At 39.0% G+C, this 14129-nt stretch overlaps 1 protein-coding gene across 1 annotated transcript in view; it reads right to left on the bottom strand.

Moving 5' to 3' along the window:
* The window catches only part of ATP2B2 (ATPase plasma membrane Ca2+ transporting 2), a 233732-nt gene that overhangs the window by 17082 nt on the left and 202521 nt on the right, over nt 1–14129 (bottom strand). Inside the window, 4 exon segments of the mRNA XM_054516040.1 lie at nt 3815–3997; nt 7759–7866; nt 9427–9638; nt 12450–12663. Coding sequence (XP_054372015.1) covers nt 3815–3997; nt 7759–7866; nt 9427–9638; nt 12450–12663 — 717 coding nt within the window.

The raw sequence follows: 14129 nt of genomic DNA on the forward strand, positions 1-14129 counted from the left end.
TCTCTATGTTCTATACTCTAGAAGATCCAATTTTTTAGGTGTGCACAGCAAATAAAAATATCAGTGATTAAAAATTAAAAAAAAAATCTGATAGTAGCAGAATAGTCCTGGCAGAACAGATACTTCCTCCTGATTTTTAACACAGAACAGATTTTCAGAAGCATTTCTGTTGTCATTTATGTGAGTAGGACCCAGGTATCATTCCCCTAATCTCCAAGCAGAATATTAATTTAAAAAACTAAAAAAAAAAAAGAAAAAAAAAAGAAAAAAAAAAGTAAAAAAGAAAAGCCACCTTTCTGTAAGAAATAAAACAGTTTCCATTCCACTGACATGGGGCTACCATGATGTTTTCTATATTAAAAGCTGCATGGAAACACTAAAATGAGGTGCTGGCTTTTTATCCAACTTGAGAACCTCTTGCCAGGAGTGACTTTCACTGCTGGAAGGTTTGAATTGGTTCAAAGGAAAAGTTTTCATGTTTTCTACATGAAAAATGAAGGGTGAATAATGCAGTCCAGCACCTCTGTATGCTTTTTTAGCATTTTTTAGTATTTTAGCCTTTGTGGTTTTTTGAAGAGGAACAATCTTTAAGCAGCAGTTACCCTGTCACCTGTATTCTTTTCAGCTTTTCCTTTTATTCTCAGAACATTCCAGGCAGTTGTTTCCCACCTGGGGCAGATGAAGCAAACTGAATTTCAGGATGAATGAAGCAGAAGAGGAAAGAATCAGGCTGGGGGTGTAAAATTCTGACAAACATAAGAAGATTTTGAATCTCCACTTCAGAATGTTTCCATTCTCAGATGTGAGGGAACTGGAGAATCTTTCAGTACACAATCAAAAGAGGTAAGATGCATCTTTTTTTCTCTGTTTTTTAAACTCAGATTATGAAGTCTGGCCTGAAGGTGAATCTTCCCAAAGGCTTTTAGACCTGCCAATTCAGAATGAAGAATTTCTGAGCAAGACAACAAAAACTTGGGGTAAATTGCAGAAAACTGTTGGCAAGTCCTGTCTGTATGCAATTTTAGATCCTCCTCAAACTTGCATCTCTAAGATAAGCCATTTGTGAAGCTTCACCACTCAGTGGCCATCTGAGAGAGCTTTCCAGGAAGGAAACTCTTCCATTCAGAGAAGGGAAGCACACATCCCTCCAGAGATTCCCTACTGGATATTTATCAGAGACTCCCTATTGGATATTTATCAGAGACTCCCTATTGGATATTTATCAGAGATTCCCTACTGGATATTTATCCGAGATTCCCTATTGGATATTTTGTTCATATCTAAATGAACAAAAGGAGGCCAAAAAGAGCATCAGTTGATAGCCAGTCTCTGGCCTAGTTATGTGCATTTTTCATACACCTTTTCTTTCAAGTAAATGTATGCATGTCTTCACAGAAATAGAACATTCCTAGTGGAAATCCCTCCTCTGGTGCCTTGGGTTGAACCCTCTGTTTGAGAGAGGATGTAGATAAAAAATGTCTTAAACATTGCAAAATCTCTTGTCAGTTTGGATGGGTTTAAAAGGGAGCACTCCAAGGAAGATGGGTTGGTTGTCTGAAAATAACACCCAGCCTGGTGTTGGTTCTTTGTTTCAGCAGTGAAGGCTTTGCTGGGAGCTGGGGCCACCTGGCCAAGAGTGACTGAAGAGAAAATAAGGACAAATAATCCAATTTACAGCACAAGTGTGGAAAGTGGTGTTAGGATTGAATGACCAATCTGGTCCTGAGCCCAGAGTTTCATCCTAATCTGCCATCCCCAGAGATATAAAATGAGGGGATGCTCTACCTTCTTCCTCCATGTCTCCAGGAGTGCATCAGATAGCAGAGGATTCCTAAAAATCCTCCCAGGGATGCTAAAGACATCCCAATCTTTTCCAGGAGCTCTTCTTTTGCTGGCCCCGTGAGAAATGTGTTATAAGGGAATGAATCCACCTGGATGGGCCCCACACACAGGAAGGATCAAATTTGACCTAAGTCCATCACTCTCCTCTGCACACCTGGGCACTGCTTTGGAATCTGTTGGCCCTTTTTTTTTTTTTTTTTTTTCATTCCACAGATGTGAAATGGATGCAAAAAAATCAAAGTCATTGCGTAAATAAAAGGAGAAGAAAAATCACAGAGGTCTCTTGGCAGAGAGGAGGGAGACATCCTACTAGAGGTGCTTCTACAACTAGGAGCAGAAAGGAAACCAAGATGGATGTTAGCAAAGAGACATAATTAATGTTCATTTGGGTTTAAGTAGTGGAAAAGAATCATTTCTCTGTGAATTAAGTGGACAAAGAGATGCAGAACTAAAAGCTACCTCTCAGACTAGAAAGAGAACTGGAAGGATGTCATTTGCTTTGTGCTGCTCGAAGGTTTTTACACTCACCCCAACCAGAAAGACATCCTGACAGAAGTGCCAACAGGCAACACTCCTCCTACAGCCACCAGGGAGAAAAGAATGCACATTTAGAGGTCATTTTTCCCTGAGATCACCAGCACCTGGGAACTTTTTGTCACTACTGAAATTTGAATTTTCTCTAGTGATGAGTGCTCTTGACTCAATGGAGTCAAGACACACAAGCTCAGAGCTGAAGATCCATATTTAATCACTTACCACAGAACCCTGGGAATTCCCCCAGCTTTTAATCTCTCTACATTTTATGCTCTGCAGATGCAGCCAAGAGACCTCACTGCCCTAATTTGGCTTCTTTCCATCATTTTATTCTAAATTCATGGCTGCATCTTCCCCCCTCCCAAAAAAAGAAGTATCAATTTGTAGATGTGAAAAAGCAGAATGTGCTGTTTATCTCGGATGAATACAAAAACCCCAAATCTTCTGAGACAAAAATGTTCTTTAGAAGATTCTTTCAAGAAAAAAAGATCATTTTCTTAATTATTCACCTCTTTTTCTTGTCAGGCTCATGTAAAACACGCACATCTGATGTGGTGATATCTGTTCTCTGCTGCAAGCTGCCAGAAATACTTGATCTTAGAAAGATCAAGCAGAGCACACCTGAGTGCAATGAAACACTTCACTGCAATGGAAAAGGCAAAATACTTCACATGATTTTCTTCAGCACTCCAGGACAAATTTCACAGCTCCTTAACCTGCACTATATTTAGCAGCAGGATTCAGTGCAAAGGTCTGGTATATTAAAAAATGCCATGGATTTTTGTGTTTGGCAAAAGCTGGGGAGAGATATTTCTCAGGAATCGTTCCTAATAGCCAACCCTTACACCTCAATATTTAATGGCTGCTTAATTCCTACTAAAATCCAGAACCACATTTTTCATTACCTAATGGGAAATAAAATCAATCCCTTTTAATCGTGATCGATGTGTGGCAGTGCCAGAAATGAACAGATTTATATTTTTAATCAAATTGTGCATCATACTTCAGACTCAATTATTCTGTTAGTGCAGCAATGGCAGCAACAATGTATTTTTTTTTTTTGGAGCAAATCAAGCAATACTTTTCAGAAAGCTTTCATAACATTCTGCGAGCTGACGTTGGCCAAGCAGCACAATTTCATGAGCTGTCATCACTCTAGGAGAAAAAGAACATCCAGTCATGGTATTCCCAAATCACAGATCCCTGGTTTTGCATTTTATCCCTTTATATCTTTCCAGTTTATCTCTTCTGCTGCACACACCCCCTTTGCTCAGTTCCCTTATTTTGTTTTTCACGTTTTTCCTTCGAGAGCAATTAACCAGTGCCATCACACACACAAACACTCCGTGGCTTTCCTTTTAATGTTATTTTGCCTTGATCTCACATTAATCATTTCTTTGGCTGTTTCTAGACGTTGTGGCATTTATGTTTAGCATACCTGGGTTTGGATTCTGTTGAGCCCTCGGAACCAGAGGATTTGTCCACGTCGGAGTTCTCTCTCTGCATGATCTATTTCTTCAACATCTTCATTGAGCTCTTCCTCAGGGACCTCCTCCTTCTCAGTGAGCCTCCCTGCCTCCTTTAAAAACTTTAGCCTACTTGTTGGGATGGTTGCAATGACCTAAAATTATAAAAAAGTACTGAAAACATAAGCCTCATGCAAGAGCAACAGTATAACAATCTGCTAATTACAGAGTAATTAGAGTAATCATATTTTAGTAAGGTCCATAAAGGTGAGCTAAGCTTGTTCCTAACAGCACTTTGTACTTGGATAACTCCATTTTAGTCCCAAAAATAATTAATTTACTGTGTAAACAATTAGCATGACTTGCACCACTAAACCACAGTGTGGAGCAGATTTCCCAAGGCTGGAAAAGTCTTCTCAATAAAAGAAATTGAAAATAAAAGAAGATGGAAATATTTTAGTGTAAAGAAAACTTAAGCAGATTGATAGCTCTGCAATTAGAGTTTGGGTATTTGTCTGGTAATGGGAGGTGAAAATTCATTGTATCTCATGCTGACAAATCTTCTCACACTCCCTTGGTCCATGGATTCAGCTTCCCTCTGTTCCAGCAGCTGGAATGCTTTTCTGGCCTTTATCAAAACTGAGTTTTCTGAAAGCTGTGGGTCTGGTTGTTGGATTTCTCATAGGGCTGTCTCGCACTCTGTGTCTTTACCACCAATAAATTCTGATTAACTTAACCTCTCTTCTTATTCTGCTTGCCCACCCAAGTGGTCCTTGGAAGTAACTAGTGCAGGAGAATAATCTTTAAAAATTCCAGATACTGTAGCTGGACAATTATTTTAAATCCATTTCAGTGTTACCCTGTTGGGCAGTCATTTTCTCTTTGTTCTGATTCCTTGCATAAAACCAGGAGCAAATCATGGCAATTTAAACGAGACATTACCTGGAACACACTGAATGCTTAAAGCAAATCTCCTGCAAAGCAAATTTTTAAACCCACTTAGCAAAAAACTGCTGCAATTTTCTTTTTTGTCTTCATTTCAGCAGCGAGCAACCACAACTGTGAAGCTCAAATGTATGAAAAATGAAGAGAGAACCAAGACAGCTGCCAGAAAATCGGTGAGGAGAGCTTTGGAAAATTGGAATGGATGCAGTGAAGACACACGGAAATGTTCTGGATATTTTCAGGATGAAAGCAAACCTCTGAGTTTGCTGAGGGTCTCCTTGAGCTTCACAATCCACAAGGCCAGTTTTATTACAATGTTTTAAATACAGATTGAAAAAAATAAAAAACCAAACCAAAATAACCAAACCAAACCCAGTTTCTACACTACTATAAAACCTTTTTAAAGGGGGGGTTGAAAAACAGGATGCAAACCTGGAGAATTAATGGTGTGGCACAAGCAAAGACAGAACAGGAGAGGAAAAAAAAGGGGGAATGCTCATCAATTAAATACTTACTGCAAGTCCTTCAGCCTCCCAGCTTTCAAACTACAATGCCAGCACTCTACAGAGAGAAACTACTGCAAACTCTGGGATCTGATGAAAGTGATGGTGATAAAGGATTTTTAAACCAATATTCATAAAAATAACTCTTCTGGGTCAGAATTGTGGGTAACAGAATGTTCCTCTCTTGCAGCACCTCAGCCAAGCTGATGAGACTCTGCTTTAATTCTTTCCTTAAGGTGTTTACATGGCTTTTTTTATTATTCATTTATTATCTGGGTATCTGCCAACACCCAACCAGTTCAGGACACAGACTCAATAGAGGTAGATTAAAGAACTAAATGATATTCCCAGGAAAATGATCACAGTTTTAATAAGTGATCAATAATTCTGGGAACAGGATAGGAAATACTTTAGAAAGTCTTGGTTTTCAGAAGGGATGGGAGCTGTTAGAAAATTGTCCCTCCAAGCATCTCAAAATGACTTGCTGGAAACTTCTCCTTTAATTCCTTTCAGAAGTGCCTGCTTTGACACCCAGACTCTGAAATCTTGATTGCCTTTCATGGCTCACCAGAGCAGCAGGTTCAGCACGTGGATTGAAAAAAAAATAAGAATAACAAATTGGTTTTGTGCTGAATGAGTCAGAGCAGCAGAGAAAAGGCAGAGACAGAAGCGAAGCATCACTGCTAAAGGAAAAGAATTCTCTCTCACTGAAGAGCTCCATGAAGAAAAGCCTTGCCACAGACTGTAAATCATGTAAATATGGACAAAATTGATTGGTTTTAGCATCCCATTTTCTTTTCTTGTCACTAAATATTGACCACACGACAGATATTTTTCCCTCTGTATTCGCTTTCTTCTCAGCAATAAAACTGTGCAGGTGTTCCAATACCAGTTTTAATTTAATGTCTAAGGTCTCACAATAAACCTGGGAAACCTGGGGCAAGTAAAGTGAAAAAAAGATGCTGATATTAGTATTACTTCTTGGTGGTTATGTAATAACCATGGATAACAAAATTTAGAAGCCAAAAAATTTGATCAAAGGCTGTGGGAAATTTTCACAGCTGAATGAAGCAGTTTGGATTCTTGTCCCTCTCCCTGTTTGACTTTCCCTTTCTCCAAAAGTTGGTATATTTTCCAAGCAGTAGGAAAAAAAAACCCAATAAATCCTTCCTTTCTGAGATTATCAAACTGATTTTAGGTCTTCCTCCTACAAGGCCTTAAGTCAAATCCTGACCTCAAGTAAGAATTACAGCAGAATCAGCTGCTAGTGATGGTTTTCAGCCAGATCTGCATTAAAAGCTGCTCTGATTCTGAGCTTATTTCTAAGGAAAACTGAGGCCAGTATGTCAAAAAAAGTTTTTTGGTTTTTTTTTTTCCCATAAGAGAACAAATAATCAGAATTGAAAGCAAGCATTTTTTCACTACAATTGCAGTAGAACCACAGCAGAATTCAACTGCAGTGAGCAATTTCTTGACTCTTCATAGAGGCAAACTGTGGATCTACAAATCTCTCTACATCTGAGAGAAAAAAATGTAACTTCACATTTTTCTTTACTGCACCAGGTGGCAACAACTTAAATACTCTATTAGTGCATTCAGAGGTGAAAAATTATTATTATTATTATTATTATTATTATTATTATTATTATTATTATTATTATTATTATTATTATTATTATTATTACTATTATTATTAACTTTGCAACCTGTGTTTGCATATAAAAGAACAATGTAGAATGTTAACAATACTGATTGTGTGTGTGTATCACTTCCAGAGAGTTAATCCCAATTTATTTAATATCATCTCATTGACATTTGTTTCTTCATCAATACATAATTCTATATTAGCCATTGATGACAGAGGATATGGCAGAAATTGAAAAGGACATGTTAATTTAACTGCCATTTTCTACAACTATTAAAGGCAAAAAAAATCTTTGTTTTTTTGCACTCCCTCTTCCATCCTTCACACACAGAATTAGGTGGATGGAGAATCACAGCAGAAATGTTTTGAAGGCATTGGAATTTTTCCTATGACAGTAGCCAGAATGACAATTTCAGCAAGGGAATGAGTTGCTTGACCTAGAACCAGAACTTCATTTCAGCTCCAAAACTTCGCCACATCCTACAGGAGGAATTCTATTCCAGGAAAGGTCACAGTGCATTTCCCTTTGCTGCATTTTTTTTGTGACTAAAAGACTGAAGCTGTGACTCAACATCCTTCACAAAAAAGCCTAATTGAAGATGGCCCTGGTGATAGCACACCCTGCTAGAAAGGAAAGATTTGAAAATTAACAAAAAACCCCAAAGGAACAGAGGGATAAATTATCCTTTCTAATAAATCTCTCCTTGAAGCTCTCAGAGAGCACCTTGGGTTTCAGTGAGGGCTGCACTGGGCACTGAGAGAGGAAATCACAGGAATATCAACAATATCACACCTTTGAATGTGCAGCTTCCTGAATGCTTACCTGACCCCACACCAGCTCTCCTAATCCAATAAATACACACCACATCCACTGGTCCAGCTGCAGGGGAGAACAGCTGAATGGTTTTCCTCCAAACTGGACAATTACTATCTACAAAGAGAAGCACGAGGGAAAAGGGGTCAATTTTTCAGGGAGAAAAGGCAACAAAACAAAAACAAACACAGCCAGACCAAAAAAAAAGAATAAAAAATAAATAAACTAAAAAACCAAAACCAAAAAAAACCCAAACAAACAAAAAAAACCTGCTTAATTTTGGTCCCAAAAAACCCCCATCAAACCCCACAAACTTCTGCATGCCCAATTAAAAGAGATTTGGGGTTGATCAGCAGCAGTTCAGACTGAAGTTCCTCAGCCTCATATTTAACAGTGGTCAGATATGAATCGTCAGGAAAAAAGAGAACAGGACAGTCCCCATGTGCTCTCTCAGCTCCTGATTTATTGGATTTATTGACCCTGATCCAATTTATTTTGGAATGTCCATTGCAAGAGAGGCTTTTCCCTCTGAGTAACATTTTAGTGTGTATTGACAGATGTGCATCATGGAGAGACAGAGGGTGCAGAAAACTCTAGATCTGTTGGAGGAAAAGGCTGGGATGACCCCACACTTTCAGCAGGATAGCAACACACAGAGTCTGAGCAGACTGAGAAGGTTTTGCTAACTGAAAATCAGATATTATTGATATTTCTTGTTAATATTGCTGCTGCAAAACTGGGGACCTGAAATCAATCCAGAGATTTAAATTGTCCAAGTTTTAAACTCATGATTTTGAATTAGATGTTAAAGACCATCACTGTGAAGTTCTGCTCCTGTCACTGCTGCCCTTCCTCCAATATTCAGTTTATTGAGGAGTTTCCTTTTTTAAATCACTGTAGCCCAAGCTCAAACTGCTCTTTCCTCCTCCTTCCTCCTCCCAGGAGAAAGGCGCCAATGCTGAGCTGCCACTGCAGAGCTGAGCAATAACAACGAGATAAAAATAGATTTCTAAATGATAATATCAAATAGTATCAAGTACAGGATGGATGCCAGCAAAAGAATGGATGCAGGAGTAGAAGAGGGAATTCTTACAGAAGAAAAATTTGGGGAAAATGTGTACTACTGTGATAATATTCACTTGTGATGGGACAGCAAAGTCAGGAGAGGAACATGAGGAATCACAATCCAGGGGCGTCATTGCTGGGAATACCGAGGAGCATTGGGCAGTGACATTGAAAAGAAGAACAGTTCAGCATCAGCTGTTTGGAGGTATATTTGTCTTTTCAAGGAGTAAAAAATAATTGTAAAATGCTTTGCTGGTATGGTATTAAACAATTTCTTCTTTAAAAAACAGTTACAATATCAATGATGGGTGTTATTATTGTCCACGCTAAGATTAATTTAAGAAATAACCCAGTTAAAAGGATCAAAATTTCTGTTTTATTAGCATGGCTACATAACATTTTCCATTATTAACACTTGTATGGATTGAGAAAATACATGAAACCAGGTAGTTTACTCTTAAATGGACCTCCTGCAGCACTTAGATTTAAAATTAAAGAAAAAATCGAAAACACAGAGAAGAAAATCCCAAAAAAACCTTTGTGTTTGATTTTTTTGAGTGGATTTGGGATGATTTGGGATGAAGAGCAAGTGATTCTTGCCCAGAGCTTTACCTGAATAGCAAAGGTGCCCAGGACAATAGTGCAAAAGATGGGGTTTCTGAAGATGCCGTCGAAGACGTTCCTCTCGCCGTGGATCTTGCGGGCGTTGATCTCGTTGAAGAGCTGCATCATGACAAAGGTGTTGAAGATGATGGTGTAGTGCTCAGAAGGAGGGGAGTGAAGAGGGGCATTCCTCCCACTGTCAATCTTAAACATTTTCTCACCTAGGTGTAAGACAAAAAGAAAAGTTTCCTCTAGAATGAATCAATCCAATTTATATTCTTCAGCCTGTTGCCTTCTTTGCTCTGCTTTTTCTAGATAAAACTTTTCTTGCACCAATGAGCAAAACACGTCTCAACTGAGCAAGAAGCTGTTCAAATGCTGACTCTTATCTAGCAATACCTAACTCCTATCTAACAACACCTGCACAATGTTGTCAGTCCTACTCTTACCTTCCCAAGTAGGAATTACTCTAAGCACTCAGTTCTTTCAGGTGTAACAAAATCTTAAGGTCGTTGCCAGAGTGTTTGAATTTTCTACAGTGGTTAGAAGCCACCTCTCTTCATCAGGTTTTACCCATTTACTAATCCAGTAACTTCTGCCAAGCATTGAAGGATATCAGTCACAAAAGACACAGGCATTCCTGGTTTTAAAGAGATTTGGGGTTGATCAGCAGCAGGCACTGCTGTTTAGTTTGATAATTTGGCTTTTACTCATAGATCTGACCAATCAAAAAGCAAGATACAACCCATGATGAGTAACTAAAAATGTGGTGAGCTTGGAAAAAATAATTTTTTTTTTTTAATATCACAGCCGGACAGGACCAGACAGTGAATTCTGGATTTCTGATGTCTCAAAGACATTTATGTTTTGTATGTTCAAACACAATGTATTTCTAAAAATAAAAAAGATAAAAACTTGATGTACTGGTCTCTGAAGAAAACTCCTACAAAAGAAAGGAATTATTATTTGACCAAAATAGAAATAATTCTCATTAATTAGAAATTTAATTATGGAGGCACTGAGTTTTGCACATCATGTCACTGCAAAGCTGAGTCTTGTGGAGTTTAGAAAGGAAAAGATTATTTCCAAGGCTTATCAGAAAATTGTCTGGGATGTGTCCTTCAAAGTATGCAGGAGTTTTCCAAAGACACCCAGGAGCAATTAGAATAGGGGGGAAAGCCTGGTTTGCTTTTCATCTGACTCAATATAAAATATTTTAAACCATAAAATTCATCAAAAAGCCATTCTAACTCCCCATAAAGTTCACAGAAGTTCTTGTTCCAAGATGCATATCACATGAATTACTAAGAATTTCTTCATCTTCCTCTTCACCTGTTTTAGAGAACCTGAAATTCCAATTTCCTAGTGCAGACATTCTCAAAATTCCCTGTAAATCTAACAATGATAGAGACCACCTCACTTCAGAAACCTGGCTATTTTTTTGGTTCAATTCCATTGTGAACAGATCATTGCCTCCTCTGAGCATCCCAAATAATATACCAGATGGCCATAAAGTGGACAAGGCTTTTACAATGGAGCTCAAAAACCTCCAAAAAAAATCATAAATTCACATTTGTAGCTTCTCTGAAGTCTATGTATAAGGAAAAAAAAAAACAAATCTGAAAGACAACACATGTGATTTAACAGTGACTACAAAGTGACAAGAAGACAATACCCAACTGAAAAAATCATCTGTCCTTTGAGAGGGTTCAGTTATTATTGTGGAGCAACAGAATCTATTAATAGCTCCTACTATTCCCTGCAGCAAGAAACATTTCTCCTCCTTCCCTGCCCTCTCCAAAATACAACCTATAAAAAGCACTCATTGCCAGCAAGGCCTGAAGAAGAATCCAGTAATCCAATAAATTAGACTTTTCACCCCCTTTTAATATCCATTCCAGAAATTAAATGTCAAAGCAGAGTATTATTTGTATCACTTAACACTGATTACTTACTTTCCATACCACTTAAGATCAACATTATTTCTGGACTGTGGACAACACTTTGCTCTTGGTAAAATGGATCTTGATTTTTATTGTGGTTTGTTTTGTGGGTTTTTTAAAATTTGTTTTTACGTCCCTATTCACCACAACAAGCCTCACAATGAAATCTCAGTATAGAAGCAGCAGGGTGGACACTCCTATTACAGCATAACCTTCTATGCTGTGTTTGGATACAAACTTTTGCCAAAGTCCAAACCTGTATTTTACAAGGGCTAAAAAGCTCAATGAGGCCATTCCCAAGCTAACAATATATGGAAAGTATCTACAACATGATACCTTCTGTGCTTCCCATCCCATCAACCAGGATTCACAGAGTCACAGAGTGACTGGGTTGGAAGAGACCTTCAAGATCATCGAGTCCAACCAGCCTAAACACCTCAACTAAACCATGGCACCTCAGGCCCTAACACCTCAACTAAACCATGGCACACATGGAACAGGCCCCAACACCTCAACTAAACCATGGCACCTCAGGCCCTAACACCTCAACTAAACCATGGCACACATGGAACAGGCCCTAACACCTCAACTAAACCATGGCACACATGGAACAGGCCCTAACACCTCAACTAAACCATGGCACACATGGAACAGGTCCTAACACCTCAGCTAAACCATGGCACACATGGAACAGGCCCTAACACCTCAACTAAACCATGGCACACATGGAACAGGCCCTAACACCTCAACTAAACCATGGCACACATGGAACAGGCCCTAACCCCTCAACTAAACCCTGGCACCTCAGGCTCTAACACCTCAACTAAACCATGGCACCAAGTGCCACATCCAGGTTTTTTTTAAACACATCTAGGTATGGTGACTCCACCACCTCCCTGGGCAAGCCATTCCAGTGCTTTATCACTCTTTCTGTGAAACACTTTTTCTTGATATCCAAAAAGAAGTTTAAGGATCACGAAGGAAGACAAGAAGCGCGCATAAATTCATTACATTTAAAGCATTTTGACACTGCAGCCATCCAACCCAGCTGCTCGTGAGCAGAGCAGCGAGCGTGGGCGAGCTTCTCACCAACAAAGAGCAGGGTGAAGATGAGGGTGAGCTGGTAGACGGCGTGGCCCAGGATGTTTTTCATCATGGTGCGGGAGATGAGCGGCTTGTTGCGGCCGTAGGGCTTGCGCAGCAGCAGCGCCTCGGTCGGCGGCTCCGTGGCCAGCGCCAGCGAGGCAAATGTGTCCATGATCAGGTTCACCCACAGCATCTGCACGGCCTTCAGGGGAGAGTCCTGAGGGGAAAAATCAAAATGTTTGTATTTTCCAAGAAAAGCCTGGCTGCGGGTTCATTTTTCTCATGGGGCTCAGAAATCCCAGCACTGAGGACCCTTCTTCCTTCTGTATACCTTCTGTATTTCCTTCTGCAGGACCAGGAGCACAATGACCCGAGCAGAGAGAAATTATCTGCCTGCAGGCATTTCATCAGCACCATTTGCAACCACAAAACTCAAACCAAGCATGACAGTAACTCCTTCTAACACCTATTGCTATGCTCTCCTTTCCTTCATGCATCGTGCCTGAATTTTCAGCTGAAATTAGATATAACTAGAGAATCCAAGTTTCTCTCGTGGAAGAATCATTATATTATTGAAACAGATTAAAAAGTAACATTTCCTTTATACTAAAACCTGCCTGTCTTTTTTTTTTTTTAGAGACAGCTTGAAATTATTAAAAATTTATGGAACAATTATGGTGACATCGTGATACATTACACTTAAATAAGATCATTACAGTAGTGACATAATAAAAAAAAAAGCCTGATATTTTGATAAAAAAATAATCTTAAACTTATTAAACTATATCAAATGTGCAAAAGCAAGACCTATTCTTTTATTACTAAAAGGAAAGCACATTTGGCACTATGGAAATGGAATGAAAAACCCCAAATACTGGTATTTGATGCAGGCTGTGGTTTTTGAAGCAGCTCTCCAGTCACTAGAAGGAGCTCTTTCCTCACACAATCCCATAAAGTCTGTGGTCATAATACAGAGGACTTTAGGTCATGTTTAAAAACCCCCAAATTAACTAAATAAAGCAAAGTTACACAGATCTCAGGAGGATGCTGGACAACCCTTAACAAAGTTTTGGTGTGTAACTCACTGGGGCAGCTGTGAAGAGAGAGGAATGTTTCAAAGAGCCAGCAGAGGAAAACCAAAAAAACCAAACTCCTGGGCCTTTAGACTGTATCAAACAGGCAGCATTAGCCAGGTCTGCTTCCTGTTCCAAACAAACTGTTTTTATGAGGGGAAAAAAGAATCACCAAAGTAATAAGGCATCAACATGACAAATTTCATCATGAAATTGAGTTACTCTGCTGCATGAAAGCTGGGAAGAGGGAGCACTATTTTTATGTATTTCATTACCATGGTGCTGCAGCAACGAAGCCAAAACAACGTAGAGGACAGGATACAAACCGAAGCAAAGCCAACAAAACTCCCTGAGAACTCTGCCCGTTTCTTCAAAGGGTTAAATGTTCATTTTTAATGAAATACCATAAAAGAACATGCATTCAGTATCCCAAGGACTGACAGAAAACAAGGGTCAGTGCTTTGGTCTCTTGAGCATCTGGCTTAGATTCCAACTCTCCCTTGAGATAAAATATTATTTGCTCTTAAAAACAGATTTTTAACACATTTACACAGATTTTGATGCATTTCATTTATGTAAAAAAAACACAACTTCTGGGTTATTCAAAGGG

Source organism: Molothrus ater, chromosome 11, assembly GCF_012460135.2.
Source record: "Molothrus ater isolate BHLD 08-10-18 breed brown headed cowbird chromosome 11, BPBGC_Mater_1.1, whole genome shotgun sequence".
Taxonomy (NCBI): Eukaryota; Metazoa; Chordata; class Aves; order Passeriformes; family Icteridae; genus Molothrus; species Molothrus ater.